We start from the raw sequence: 15,722 nt of genomic DNA on the forward strand, positions 1-15,722 counted from the left end.
TAGCACATAAACTACAGTGATGCTGTATCATATATTTGACTTGAAATTCATTTGCCAGGCATCAGAATAAGTGGCAAACAATTCGGGAAGCCCATTAAATGAATACACTCATTTATTCCTGGGAAAAATAAATGTTTCACTTTTTTCTTCTCAAGCAGGTAAGTATGATCTTTGATTGTCGACTATAACGTGAAATAAATGTTTATAATGGGACTTTATTTTTTCATGTAAAGAGCTGACAAAGTATCTTTGCGCGTCCGTTACCCATGGAACACTATGCTTGTTGCTATGAAAGAAAAACATGGAAACGGCCAGAGAAAATGAGAAGCTCACCCCACATCTTCTCCGTTCTTTCATGTAGCCCCTCAAGTCCTGCCTGCCTTGGTTGCTCTCAAATAGCTGGTTTAGTACAATTATTTTTCTGAAGAGTATCAGTTTGATACAAGTCACTCAGTCAAGGCTGAGATTGGAAGCCCTGTCTCGAATTCTTCCTCGTGTTCCTCATCTCCCAGGAAAAATGGAAGAAAGTTTCAGCATCGTCAGCAGATCATTTCTGGGCCCTTAGTCCCCTGCATTTCAGTACTTAATTAGGTCCTAACTCGTGTTGTTGCTGCTTCCAAAATATTAGATTGTTTTTATCTCTCAAATTCCATGACCTGTACCCAGATTCTCATTCTATGCTCAAACTTCTGCAGTAGTTTCTAACCTTTCATTGTAGTTCCAGCTTTTTCCATTTTAGTGCACCCCTAGTCACTCACTAAACTAATCATTCAAATATGTTTGCATCATGTCACTCTCTCCACAAGAGCCTTCGATGACTCTCTCCAAATCTGTACTTCCAAGGTCTTCGGCATTCCTGGCTCATACCCTAAGACTGGTAGCCTTTCCTCCACGGCTGTTCATCCTGCACAGACATCTCCTTGGCATTGGTCCTGTATCCTGAGCTCTCCTTGCATCCTGAGTGCGCCCCACCCCTGTTGTCTTTTCTCCTCTGCTACCTGCCTTCCCACTTGGGTGTTCCCCATTTCATTCTCCTCTGCTACCCTCCAGAATGCTCCTCAAGTTCCAGGTCTTTTGTGAAGCTGTCTCCAGTTCTTCCAGCCCTCATTGCTTCTCATCCTTCTGACCTAATTTGCACCTGTTAGATCTTTAAATCTTTGGGCCTGAGTTTGCTCATCTGAGAAGCAAGGATAATACAAATCTCAGGTATATTAGGGTGAGAAAACATTTACATAGAGAGCTATTTATAGCTGCAGAGAGGAGCCTTTGAAAGGTGAGCTTTATTACTGTTGTAACAATTCAAAGCAACTTCTTGTGACCCTTTCTTGTTCTCTCATTATATTATATAGAATTTTTTTTTTCTTAGCGGTAAAGCCATGTATTTTTCTTCTATAGCAATACGCATGACATTGACTAGGTAACAAACACTCAAAATATTTTATTAGTCTCTAAATAAAATAATAACGTTTGCTGATGATCATTTAATTCAGGCTTAAATCAACAGGGATGTTTCCATCAATGAGAAAAGAACATCAAATGCAGTCATGTCTAGACATGAGCGGATGTTTTGCTGAAGCATGAGCCCCATCAACATTTTTGAGTTTCAGATTGACATGAACTGGGAATTCTGTTAGGGTCTGTCAAAACATCAGGTCAGAATAAGTTACTTTTTCGTTTTTGTATTGACATGATCTTGCTAGTCCCTGGAGTTGGGGCAAGCATTACCTCCAAATAAAAACCTATTGTCATAGTACATTGGCATCCAGGTAATTAGAAAAATTTTTATTTCAAATTGTATTTCCTAACAACAACCAAAGTTAAAAAAAATGCTTCAAAAAAAGACAGAAAATCAGGGAGGGGTGTAGCTCAGAGGGTATAGCTTAGCATGCACATGGTCGGGGGTTCAATCCCCAGTACGTCCGTTAAATATATAAATGAATGAATGAATGAATAAAATTACCCCCCCCCAAAAAAAAGACAGGAAGGACAGAAGTAGAATAATTGTTAATACTGAGTTTGAAGAGAAAAGAATAGAAGGTCACTTCATTTACCTGCCCTTAACAAAGGCTGTAATTCTTTGAACACTGAGTTTTATTGTTGTATAATATTTTTATTGAAATACAGTTTTTATTTCATTAGAAAATATGTGGGGGGAAAATGTATCTTTTTTATTACCGTTAATAGTGTCACCAGATAGTATAGGGCACAATTCCTCAAACTTAGATATGCTCTATATCCCAAATTATGAATTCCTAGAACTTCTAAGAACAGGCACCAGACCTGAGTTCCTGTGAGGTACTGTCTTCCCTATTTACCTAACTCTTGTATTTTGTTTTCGTTCATTTTATTTGTTCCTGACTTTTTAAAAAAGTTATATGAATTTCATTTAGGTTTTTCTGTTAACATTGCCATGACGCCGTCCATTACAAGGCCTCCAGTATATTTTACTGAGTTTATTCTTGTAAGATAACCTCTGTTCCACATAATTTTGACAATCTCTCTTTTTTTTAAATTTTATTCTCATTTATACTACTTGAACGAAACCAAAGGCTTGGTTTTTCCTGTTTTTGCCTTCTTTTCATCTGTACAGAGATTAATGAGTGTTTTCAATTAAGAAGTATCATCACAAAATAACAGGACCACGCATCATAATGATCTTGCTACTGCGAGGAGCCTGATGGTGGCATCACAGGAAACATTTTCGGGGCAAAGAGGAGGAGCCTGAGGAGGCCCGTGTTAGTGCAGCTTCTGACTGTGATGAGCATTTTAGTCTCAGGGCCGCGAATCCAAATTCTCTTAGGATCGTAACTTTTAAGAACACCTTGTTTTTCTTTGCTTTGAGGGAATTTGACATCAGTTCCTTCAACCTCTGACAAACAATTATTTTCGTATTTATATATTTTTTAGAGTCTGGACATTAGAGATCAACTTACTCCAACTTCCTCATTTTAGACGTGAGTCAACTGAGACCTAAGGGGTCAGTGAATTGCCCCAAGTGCGGTTTAACTACTAGAGAGTCTTAAATCAGAACCCAGGCCCCCATAGGAATCAGTAATTTTTTTCTGCGAAACTATTCTTAGCTCTACTTAGAGTAGCTATAAATGTCCTTCGTCTGCCTGTTGGTAGCCCCTCAGGGAAACAAATGTGTGCTCCCTAGGAGTTCTTTTGAAATTCTAAGCAGTCTTTCCAACCTGGGGAGATCTCACCAGCCCCTAAAGGGCTATTCATACCCTCCACAAGCTCATAAAGCGTTTCTCCAGCCCCCCTCATCTGACCTTTATTGAGAGGTGTTTATCCAGCCATGAGTTGATGAACATTTATGTTGTTCTATTTTTCGGTTATTATGAATAATGATGCTCTTAATATTTGTGTACAAGCTTCTGAGTGACGTATTTTGAGTTCTCTCGGGTAAATACCTAGGAGTGAAATTGCTAGGTCCTATGATAAATTTATCTGTGTTTAACCATAGACTTGCCAGACTCCTCAGAGTAGCTGTGTGATTTTTACATTCCCACCGGTCGTGTGTGAGGGTTCCCGTGTCCCCGTATTCTTGCCAGTGCTTGTTATTATCTGCCTTTGAATTGTAACCATTCTAGTCGGTGCGAAGTGGTATCTTACCGTGGTTTCAGTTTGCCTTTTCCTGCTGGCTAAGCTGTTGGACATCTTTTCATGTGCTTATGGGCCTATGTGTATCTTCTTAGGAGACCTGTTTGTACAGATCCTTTGCCCACTTTTACTTGGATTACTTATTTTCTTACTGGGTTTTAACAGTTCTTTATGTATTTTAGATAGAAGTCTCTTGACATGTATGTGATTTGCAGAAACGTTCTGCCATTTTGCGTGTTGTCTTTTTGGTCTCTCGATAATGCCGTTTAAAGCACAGAAGCTTTTCACTTTAATGTTTTGTACAGTTTGTCTGTATTTTCTTCTGCTGTTTTTGCTTTTGGTATCATATCTGTGAAGCCATTGCCTAATCCAGTGTCATGAATATGTACACCTATGTTTTCTTCGAAGAGTTTTGTAGTTTTAGCTCTTATATTTAGCTCCTTAATCTATTTGGATATAATTTTTATATTTGGTATGAGATAGAAAACCAACTCCACCCTTTCAATGTGGGTGTTCACTTGTCCCAGCACCACTTATTGGAAAGATTGTTGTCACCGCCATTGAATTTTCCTGGCACTTTTGCTGAAAATCAGTTGACTGTAAATGTGGGGCTTTCTTTCTGGACTCAGTTTGATCGCACAGATCCATACGTCTGTCCTTCCGCCAATACCATGATGTCTTGATACTGCAGCCTTTAGATTGAGAAGTGTCAGTCATCTCCAACCACTTTTTAAACAATTTTTTTCTTTTAATTTAAAAAAAAAAATTGGGGGGAAGGCAATTCGGTTTTTATTTATTTATTTATTTATTTAAATTATTTAAATTATTTATTTATTTAATTTTTAGTGGAGGGCCCTGGGGAATTGAACCCAGGACCTCATGCATGCTAAGCACGCGCTCTACCACTGAGCTCTACCCTCCCCCCTCCAACCACTGTTTGATTACTCACACCATCACCAAAAGATTCGATAACCCATTACCAAACTTATGCAAATTTATAAGTAGTACAGATATACTAGTTGATAAATAGGATAGGCACATGAATACACTAAACTGTGTATAATACAAAGTGCACTTACAAACTGAAGTTAGACGAATATGAGATAAACAGTGTTTCTAAAATACTATACCTTATTTCGTAGAAAATTGGCAAGTAAATTTCCATCTTCCCTGATGTCAAGTAGATTTTCCTGCCAACTAATCAAAAGGCGTTACATATTATAGATTTTAAAAAATGGCAACAAACTTTCCCAAATCTGTTGTAGTGTGAATGAATAAAGCATTTTTAAGTATATTACTTCATCTGCATCACGTTTTTGTAAAGCGTCTGTTTTTGTGTGTATTTTTCCTAGGCACATTCAGTAGAAGTGCAGTAGCTCATGTATATTCTTCTCCGGCATGCTTTTGTCACTCAGTGCTAAGGTTATAAAATTCATCCGTGATGATGTATGTAGCTGTCATCCATTTTCAGTCTTCCTTGTATTTTATTGTGTGAATATAAAATAATTTACTAAACTACCTTTTTGTCTCCAGTGTATTAGTTTTATTTTAAAATGCTGCTCTGCTGACCCCCGGTATGTATCTCCATATGTGCAGGAGTATTACTAGGGTATATACCTGAGGTGGGGTTACTGGGTTGTGTGATACGTGTCTCTGTAACTTTACTAAATACTACCAAGTTATTTTCCAAAGTGGCTGTACCAGTTTATAGTCTCACAAGCAGTGTAGGAATTCTCATTGCTCTATATCCTTCTTCATGTATTTCTGAAGAATAACAAAGTTTACTTCCAAGATGATTACTGAACTTTGTCTAATTGATTGCAACTTTTTAGAGGAAAAACAGTGATGAAATTCTTTTCTTTATAAGGACAGAATGGCCAAAATGGTTTTAAATTCCAGTTTTGGAAGGAAAATCAAGTACATGTATTAAAACCTTATGCCTCAATAGAGTTAAAAACCTATCAAGTTTAGAAAAAAATTTTTTGGTTTACTTAAATATGTATCGATTTTCCCCCCTTCCAGTACCAGGGGCTGTTCCTACTGAATCCATCCAAGGAAGTACCTTTGAAGAGAAGATATTTCTTCAGTGGCGAGAACCAATTCAAACGTATGGTGTCATCACTTTATATGAGGTAGTGTATACATTTGTTAGTAATTTAACTTTTATTATAATTCCTATGATAGCTAGACTGTCTAGTATTTAAAATAGCATAGCATGCCTTTTAAGAAGTTTAAGGCTTTCGGTAGTTACAATGGTTACTGTACAGAAGCAAAAAAAATTTAAAATGAGTTTTTGAATGCTGTAATTTTCAGGCTGAATATTCATAATGATTTAGATGTTTCCAGAGTAGGTGCTCTTGTATGTAAAGATGCAACATATATTTTTAAAGTCACCTTTATCAAAAACAACGTGTTCCATAGTGTACATTATTCAGAAGGCAACCACAGAAGCCTGTTCTTACCAGCTGTAAAATATTTGACTCCTGAATTACAGAAGAACGCTGATGATCCAATTAGCAGAGTCAATAGACGTTGTCTCGGGGGTGACAACAGAGTAACATCTTCTGGTTTCTGCGCATTAGCAGAACAACCTTTAGACTTCTGTGACACGCTTCTGTCTATTGAGGCATATCAAGTGGTGGAATGATGGATCGCAGAGAAGAGTCTGATGAATTGTTCAAGGAAAAAGTACAGCAGCCGCGGTGACAGTCGTCATCACATCTGTGTGAGCCTGATTTCTCTGCCTATTGTCATAGAAACAGGCAGGTGCATTTTCCCCCCAAAGCTAGCATTTATTTGAATGCAAATTCAACCAAATTATATGTTGTTAGGTTTCTAAAATTCGCAGCTGTTCTTCCTGTGGAAACTCTGAATACCTTTCAGAGCTACTGACAAAGCCTGAGAAGCTTAGCTGTCAGACAGTCATCACTGGCAAGCCCTTTCCCTGACCCAGTTGGCCTCACAGCTATGTTTCCTTATACCTTTTGAAAACTGGTATTGAAATGCAAAAAAAAAAAAAAAATTATTGTTAATTGAAAGCTAGACAAAGAGAATGGAAAAAAGTTGATTTTCATCTTAAGTTATCGCTGCTGCCCATTGGCTGCCTCGTCAGAGTCGAGTGTTATGAAAATGCATGGCTGTGCTTTTATAGACCTAAGTTTTATAATCAAATCAGACAAGTTCATATTTTTTTCCTCAGCGATCAGACTCTTTTAGAGAATATTTTTGGCCCCAGGACCATTTTTAGTTCTCAGTTTTGTGGATTCTTACCTAAGGATAACAGAGCACTTTACTAGACAAGAGTCAGTCTCTGAAATCAGCACGAAGTTCCAGGAAGTAAGTCCCCCGTCCTAAGAGCCACATGCTTACATCTGGACAGACAGAAAATAAAGGCCAGGTTCTTTCCTCCTCATCCCACTAGTATGATCTTCGTGTAATAAGTAACTTTGCCTTGAAAACAATAGAAAGGATAATTCAGAAGAAGAACCCATTCATCTCTGTGACTTTGGCAGCCAGGACCCCCAGGTGAACACTGATCGAAGTGCTACTACAAAGGAGAAGTGTGACTACGTCATAAATCAGGATTTTAGAAATTAGATACAGGTAAAAAAAGTAGGTTGGGTTTTTTTTTCCTTTTTCTAGACACCAAAGAGAAAATGTCAAATGTGTGAATCAGGCTTAGGTGATTAAATATAAATTTCTGACTGCCGAGTCTTTTCCCCTCTCTTCCTCGTGTTTTCTGGAAGTAGGGAGGAGGGAGTTCCAGATTCCTCAAGGTGGCCCTTCGATGGGGTGTGTGTGAGGAGCTCCCCAATAGCTAGGACACTGGGACTCCCAGCCTGTACCAGAGTCTGCGGGAGAGCTGGCTTCCTCCTGGGGCAGGGCTGATGGTGAACCTGGCCCAGTCCCCTCCATGGAAGACCACAGCCTTCTGGGACAGACATGCTGAGGAAGTAAGAGCTGCCCAAAGGGGAGCAGAGATCTTAGGAACAGGGTATTCATGGAAACACATTTGACTGGAAGGCAAGGTGAATTATCATAGTTGAAATAAAGCTTAGTAATAAATGATGTGGCTGTTTCTTGAGGGGCACATTTGGACAGTAGAGGAGAGAAGGATGAACAGGCAGAATACTGTAGATGCTTTAAGTGGACTGCTGTGAGCCTCCTCATTCTCAGGTCTCCTCTTTACACTCTTATGAAAGAGACGCCAAAGCAGTAACGGTTGGGAAGTGCTGACGCGCCTTTTGCCAGGAGTCATGGTAACTGACGGCACTGAAGCATCTCGTGGGCTTATTCTTTGTCCTCCCCTTTTTCCTCTCCTGATGTCCATCCTCAGTGTTCTCGAACTAGCCTTTCCTGTCTCTTCTCTCCACCTGGGGTCTAGCTCTGGTCCTTCTCAGGCCTTGCCTCCTGATCAGCTGTTTAATTCTATCCGAGTCATCTTCCTAACACTTGGGACTGATAACTACACTTTTCCTCAGTAGCCATCAAAAGGTTTACTCTATCAAATTATAAATGCTGTGTTGTTTTCTGAAAGACTATTTTAAATACAGAAGTATTCAAGATAAAATATCCTTGCTTCCCAAATTTACTTTTCAAAGGTAACTCCTGTCAAAACTCGATGCCTGTGCTTCCAAAATTTTATAAGGCAGAAATTTATAGTGCAGATCACTTGTGAATATAGATGGATAAAATCTAATAAATGCTGGCAAACCCAGCATTTTATTACAAGAATAATATGCCATATAAGACCCCCTCCACATCATACAGAAGTAAATGCCAAATAGATTCATGGTCTAAACACGAAAATTAAACTATAGGAACATGATAAGAAAAATAATAAAGACGCTTTTGTAATATATCCTGACATAAAACCCAGAAGTCATTTAAAAAGGATTGATAGATGTGTTTGTAGAAGAATTTAACCTTCTGAATGATAGAAGAGACCATAAAGAAAGTCTAAATACAAAGAGAAGACTTGGGGAAACCATTTCCGACATTAGTAGCAGTCAGCGGGCTGCTGGCTGTCGTTACGATGCACTTGATACGCATATGAAGTAGACAAAACGCTCAATTAGGAAAACTGGATGAAGACTAAGAGGAGTCAGTTCATCGAAAAAATCCAAATGGCATGTAAGCGTATGAAAAGGATTAAGAAATGAAATAAGACAAATGCTATGGAAAGTTGAAGTTAGTAGCATATCCGGTGTTAAGCAGGGATGCGGAGAAATGTGTGTACGCACCAAGTGCTGATGGGAGCATTCGTCTTGCAGCCCCTTATGTAGACGATTTGGGAGTATGTATCAAAACGCAGACACGGCTTCTCAAGCCTGTTGAAGGAAGTTTATCTGTCATGAATATGCCCAAATACACAGGGATATGTGTTCAGGTATTTTCCTTGCACCTCACTAGTTTTACTAGCTCTTGATTGCTTAATGAGTAAGCTCCAGACTCCTGGTCACAAGAGTCACACGCCAACAAGCTTTCCAAAAAAGAAAAACAAAAGAACAAAAAACATTTTATATGCACAAAGTATTGGAAGAAGACCAAACATAAAAGATTCTCTCCCTTCTCTACTAGAAGTAAGCACTCCTACCAGCAACTAATTATAGAGAAGAGTGAAACTAGGACCAAATCTCAGCCCTCAATGCCATGTGTGTGGTGTTGTCAGGCACGTAGTAAAGTAGAAAGGCCTGGATCGTTGGCTAGGGCACTGATGGATGGACAGTTGCAGACACCCCGAGATGCCCACCGTGGAGAAGGGGCTCAGTGAACCCCCATCAGCTGAGGCAGGTTATCAGGTAGAAGGAAGTAGAACTCAGGGGCCCCGCTTGGTGTCAGTATTGAAGGCATAACCGTGGCATAACCCCAGTTTATGTTGATTACTGCAGCTCCCGTGATTGTCGCCTGGCGTTAGCGACCCGTGTATGTGGAGTTTTCTTCTCTCCAGGAACCTTCTGCTCTGGCACACCTGCTTCTGCCCAGCTCCTCCGTTCCTCCTGACACCCTCCCCCCAGTGCTTCTGCTCCTCTTGCAGTGTTTTCGTCAAATTCTGTACTTGTCCCTGAAGTATTTTAGGTCCTCTCCTCCCCTGCAATCAGACATACTTGTTCATTCCTTTGATGGTGTGGACCGCCGTTGGAGGACTGTGTTTAACGCCGGCGTTCAGCCAACTCATACTCCCTAGAAGACTGGTTCCCCTCCTGGTCAGGGTCTGTGTGCTGTGCTGTTTTGGTTCTCCATGAATGTCTCCGATCACAATTTAAGACTTAGGTAGAGGAAGGGAAGATGATTTTGGAGCATTTCAGGCACCTACCTACAAATCAGGAATCATCCAACGTAAGAGGCAGCTGACTGCATCTCGCCTAAGCTAACCCCACGTATGGTGTTGGCGTGTCGGTTTGCTTTCTATTTGGGCATCCCATGAATTCCCTGGGTCCACCCCGGAGCAGCAGTGTTCTCAGTGGCGGCGTCATTAAAATCGCCTTGGCCCTCAGGCAGCAAAAAGGTCCAAGTGTGAGCTCAGTTCTAGATGTGCCTTCTGGGACCTTCCCGCTGCTCTTCCACAGCCTGGCACTTAGGAGGCACTTAGTAAACACGTGCTCAATGAAGGAATGAAAAACTAAACACCAAAAGGACACGTGGCATGTGGGTATGAGCGTGGAGCCCGGTGCCCCTCAGAAGTACGGCTCAGGTGACGGGTGCTCGCTGCACATCAGCTCTGCACGGGTGGTGGAAGTCTAGAGTCGAGGTCACCCGTTCCTAAGGGACTTTTTTATCCTTGGAATTCAGACTCCCAGGTCTCTGGGGGAATCCATGAATTTCTGACGTTTTATGTCCACCTAGACACAACCTGTGTGCTTGTTAATGTTTGTTAGAGGTGAGGGAGTGGACGCATTATTTTTAAGAGGGCGTAGTGTATATGTGCATTGTTAACGGGCTGGGGAGAGAGGCTCTATGCTTTTTAATGAATTGTCAAGGGCTGTGGCCGAGAGACGGTTGAGAACCCCGCAAACCCCGCAAGTCTGAGGCTGCAGGTGCGGCCAAGCCCATCAGTCCCAGTGAAAGAGCAAGCCCTTGACAGAGCATTTGCTTTCTGCTCTGCGGGCTGTGCTGGTGGCGTAGGCATCCTCCTCGCCGCGCGGTGAGCGTTTACGCCAGTGCCTGCGCCCACCTGCTCTCCCCGGGAGTCTTTGGGAAAATACACACTGAGTACCAAATATTTACTGGTCACAGCGGGATCTGAAAGAGGAAGGTATCAGTCACTCATCAGAAAGCAGATGCAATTATATGAAGAGTTCCCATTCCTTTGGTATATTTAAATCATGATTGAAGGCTGCGAAGAGCTCTCACAGCACTCCGTGATTTATTGCCAGCTGGATGGTAGGAACACAGGCAACAGCCACTGGCATTTAGCGGGGCCAGTGGTTGTCGGGACAGGCTTTGGAAGGCTTTATGGACAAGCAGACTGGGGCTCCGGCCTGAGACTGAGATGGGCACTTTTGGGGTTCCTGTCGTGAACTCCCAGCAGCACCTTTGAAAGCATTTCCTTCTTGAAACCCTTTTTTCCTTTGATTTCTGACAGCTGTCTTCCGGCTTTCTTCCTGCACTCCGGTTCTTTTCATTCGCTTCTCCTTCTCTGCCCTGTATTAAATATCAGTATTTCCCCAGTGACGTCATCCCTTCCTGAACCGTAATATCCCAAAGCTACCCACCCCCAAGTCTCGGCTTCCACCCAGCCCTGTCCTATGCGGTGTCGTACATGGTGCATCCGTGTGACTGTCACACGCATCTCATACGTGATATGCCCACCACCCAACAGTTAATTCCCCCCCCCCCCCGTTTATTCCGTCCCATTTCCGTGAATAGGGACATCTTTTGCTCAAGCTCAAATCATGGCCCTTATCCTTGATTCTCCCATCTTTCCCCACACCCAGTCCGTCTCTGAGTTCTGTCCATTCTGGCTCTGAAATATGCCAATTCTCTTCGTGCATTTCTCCCGTCAGGGCCTAACCTGAGTCCAGGGCGCTGCCTTCTCTGCCTATGCCGCAGCCTTACCCACGGCCTCTGCCGCAGCTCCTAGTGGTCTCCCTCCCACCTGCAGTGGCCCCTGCTAGCAAATCAGCCCTCCGCCTGGCAGCCAAGGTGATATTTTTATAAGGCAAATCAGATCATTTTATTTTCATACTTAAAATGTTCAAGGCTTCCCGTTGTGTCTCCCCATTTTCTACCTTGGGGTAGGGATTGCTGCGTGGTGTGGCCCTGCCCATGTCTCCAGCCTCCAGGGACCACGCCCACCTCGTTCCCGGGCTGCCCCACCCAGGCCTCCTTTCTGTCCATCAGCCGTGCCTAGGACACTCCTGCCTCATGGCCTTAGTTTATGTTGTTCTTCCCTCAAACTCTTGGCATGGCTGATTCCTCAATTTCACTGTCTTCTCTTGGGGCGGGGGTTGGGGGGAACCCTTCCCCAGCCATTCTAAATGACTATGTGTGTACCCCTCTCCCTCACAATACTCTACCTTAGCACCCTGTTTGTTTCTTACATGGAACTTAGTGTTTAAAAATTATTAACTTACTGGATATCACCCCAGCTCCTCCCCACCCCAGTCCAGATTCTTAGCTCCTTGAGGGCAGGGCTCTGTCTGCCTGCTGACCACAGTGCTTGCAGAGTCAAAGTGCATCAGTGTTTGAATGGCTTGAATGACTCTGAATTCATGCAGGAAACGGAACAGAATTAACCCATTACGTTCCAGGCAAGTGGGAGGTTCATGAGCAAAAGCAGCGTCAGAAAAGCCCAGTGTTTGGGGGCAGTAAATCTTTATCCCCTGACCAGGACAGAAGAAAAGAGAGTGCCCTGTGTCAAGGATTCAGAAGTAAGTTTGGAGAAGAAAGTGTAGACAGGTCTTAAGCATGAAGCTCAGAAATTTAAACTGTGTCCCGTAGCAAATATTCGTGTCCCAGTGAAGTGTTGAGTAAGGCAGTAAGATGAGCAGGGTTAGCCCAGCCCTGGCGGGAGGTAGCAGCCCTCATTCTGATCATCCTGCATGATGACTGCTAGGCCGTGTCTCTCCTTCCCCGCCAGGCTCGTGCCTCCTCCCGGGCAGGTACCGTGTCTGAGTCACCACTTGAGACCTCAGCCCCAGGCACAGGGCTTGGCGCACAAGAGATGTGCAACGGAAATGCTGTGAATGAGTGAATTAATCAACAGTTGTCACAGCTTAGATCTGCTTTCTCTGAGCCACACTGTCCTCTGGGGCTATCGGGGGGGAGATCAAAGAAAGCAGCTAAGTGCGCAGCAGTGACGTGGCTGAAGTCCCCTCGACGGCAGCCGGGGCTGGACATGGTCTTGTCTCTCGACTCGGGGGGATTCCTGCTAGAGGGTTAACAGCAGAGACGCTGCCTCTGGTGGTGTCATGCACGGCGGTGATTAATATACACAGCAAACAGTTTCTTGCCAAAGCTTAGTTGATTCAATCTAAATACTCCTTCTGAGAGGGCTCCTTAATTATAATGACATGGTATAAGTATAAGAAGAAAGAATGTCAGTTATCACTTCGTATAATAACAGTGTTAGTGTTCATGCACATAAATTATAAATAACTTTAACCTACTTAAAAGCAAGGAAAGTGCTCAGTTTTGCAATTTAAAACTTTTGAATATGCCACGTTTAAAAATTATGTCATTACAACCAGTAGAAGTTAGTAATCACCACTAAAATGCATGTTCTCGAGTAGTTGATGAACTACTTAGAGCGAAATTCTCCACAAAATCATTTGAAAGGGCAACATTTAAAGACACCTCTGTTACATTTATTTTCACACAGTCCAGACTCACCCAGCATGCTTTGAACACCCTTTATGTGGCAAACATCACGGAAGCTTCCAGAGCTGCACTGTCTGAAATGGCAGCTCCTAGTGACACAGGGCAACTTAAACTTAAATTTTAGTGAGTTAAAGTGACTCACAGACATAGAAAACAAACTTACGGCTACCAAAGGTGGCGGGTGGGTAGGGATAAATTAGGAGTTTGGGATGAGACAATACCCCCTACTGTGTATGAAATGGATAAACAGCAAGGTCCTTCTGTGCAGCACAGGGGACTATAATCAATGCCTTGTAATAGCCTACCACGGAAAAGAATCTGCGAAAGAATATATATATGTATGTATAACCGAATCACTTTGCTGTACACCTGAAAAGTACACAGCAGTATAAATTGACCATACTTCAATTAAAATAATAATGAAAGTGAAATAAAACGTTCCATTCCTCAGTCTCACCAGCCACATTTCGAGCGCTCTGCAGCCGCTTGTGGCTGGTGGCTTCCACACTGAACAGCGCAGAGTAGGACATCCCCATCGTGACGACAAGTTCTGCCGGGCAGCGTCGCTCTAAAGAGAAGAGCAGACAGGACACGTCACAGCGCCAGGAGCCGCTGACGCGCGTCTCGGATTTATTTTTGGAGCAGATGTCTTTGCCCTCATTGATGACAACACTTAAAAGTGCCCTTGTTCCCAGTGGACAATAATCTGTTCAGTGCAGAATCAGGCCCTGGCCCCTGGGTGAGAGACAAGGCCCCCCCATCACCAGGTCCTTATCTGTTGGAGCTGCTTGTGTGTTGTGTTATTTTGTTTTAAGCCGGCTGTAAAGTAGTTTTCCAACATGACATTTTGAAAGCAAACAACTCTGAGGTGTTAGCCTAAACCTGAACTCATTCTTTATGTTCTAATCTGCTGGCTTTCAGGTCCTCTGTCTATAAAAGTAATAACTCATAGCAGTTTTGGCCGAGTTCCTGTGCGCCTTCACTGGATCCAGGGTTTGAAGCGTCTAAGTGGGCTGGGGAGTCCATCTGAAGGTGCCTGACAGTGCGTACGTCAGAGGCTTCATTGGATAAAGATGCGGTTGTGGTCCATCTGCTCCAGCTGTTTTGTCACAGTCTTCCTCTCTTACAGGTCACCTACAAAGCCGTCAGTTCCTTTGACCCAGAAATAGATTTATCCAGTCAAAGCGGAAGAGTTTCAAAACTGGGGAATGAAACCCACTTTCTCTTTTTTGGACTGTACCCGGGAACCACGTACTCCTTCACCATCCGAGCCAGCACAGCTAAAGGCTTTGGGCCTCCAGCAACGAGTCAGTTCACCACCAAAATATCAGGTATTACACACTCACGGGCTATGCCTTTCACCAGAAGTAGCATTTTGGTACTTTTTCATTCCCATGGTCAAGTATGCAGAGCTCACCCCAGCGTACACATCAGTTAATATTTTGGGGTAGATGATAATCAGGCTCATGGAATTCAGTGAAATACTACAAAGATTTGTAATGTGGGAGCTTAAGATCATCGTCCAGTGTTGGGAAGTAGGCACTGTTGGAACAGTGTGCATGGGAGGACTTGGACGTAAGTGGACGATTCTGTGCTGAGACTCTTACCCCTGGCAGCCCCAAGTTCCCAGCACAGCAGTGTTGGAAAAGTCTCTGTAACGAGCCACGAACGATGGAGTGCTCGCTGAGCAGAGAGACGGCCTGCTGTGAAGTCCCTTCTGGAAGGCTCGGCCTTCCATGGGACCTTCACCGTTAGAGGTTTCACGTCCAGGAGAGAGAGGCCACTGCAGAGGGAGCTGCCACCAGGCCCTTGAGTCCTCCAGCTTCTTTCTCATAGAGACACAATTATGTCGTCCAACAAAAGACATAATTTGGGAAATATTTCTGGGCCTTTGCAACTGTGCAGAAAATGCTTTTTGCTTCAGACTAGAGGAAATGGAGTTGCCATCTGGCGTGGGATGTGCCCCAGCAATAAACACAATTCCACCGACATTTTCCTGTTCCATTTCCCCCACCTCTGGCTCCGAGCAGGGAAGTCGTTGAGCTGGGGCTTCGACTGTTTCGGTTGGGGGTGGGTGAACAGGAGGCGGGTGAGGGAGGGAGGTCTTTTTTTGCTTCAGGGTGAGCTAAGTAATATTCAGCCGGATTTTTATGTCTGTTGTCCCTCTTCCCTAGTTTTGTGAAAGTCTTCTTTAGAATTGAAGGAAGGGAAGCACGGCTAGAGTGCTGTAAGCCTTCTGCTGGGGTTTGAGGAAGGGAGGTTTGGAGTTTTGCTTTTCGTTGTGTAAGGTTTTA

At 43.1% G+C, this 15,722-nt stretch overlaps 1 protein-coding gene across 3 annotated transcripts in view; it reads left to right on the forward strand.

Moving 5' to 3' along the window:
- The window catches only part of PTPRM (protein tyrosine phosphatase receptor type M), a 605,094-nt gene that overhangs the window by 345,688 nt on the left and 243,684 nt on the right, over positions 1–15,722 (forward strand). For all 3 annotated transcript variants that reach the window (XM_031439160.2, XM_064481603.1, XM_031439166.2), the window contains exons 9-10: positions 5,629–5,738; positions 14,558–14,759. In XM_031439160.2, the coding sequence (XP_031295020.2) occupies positions 5,629–5,738; positions 14,558–14,759 (312 nt within the window). The remainder of the gene's footprint in view (positions 1–5,628; positions 5,739–14,557; positions 14,760–15,722) is intronic.

Source organism: Camelus dromedarius, chromosome 32 (assembly GCF_036321535.1).
Source record: "Camelus dromedarius isolate mCamDro1 chromosome 32, mCamDro1.pat, whole genome shotgun sequence".
In the NCBI taxonomy this organism is placed as follows: Eukaryota; Metazoa; Chordata; class Mammalia; order Artiodactyla; family Camelidae; genus Camelus; species Camelus dromedarius.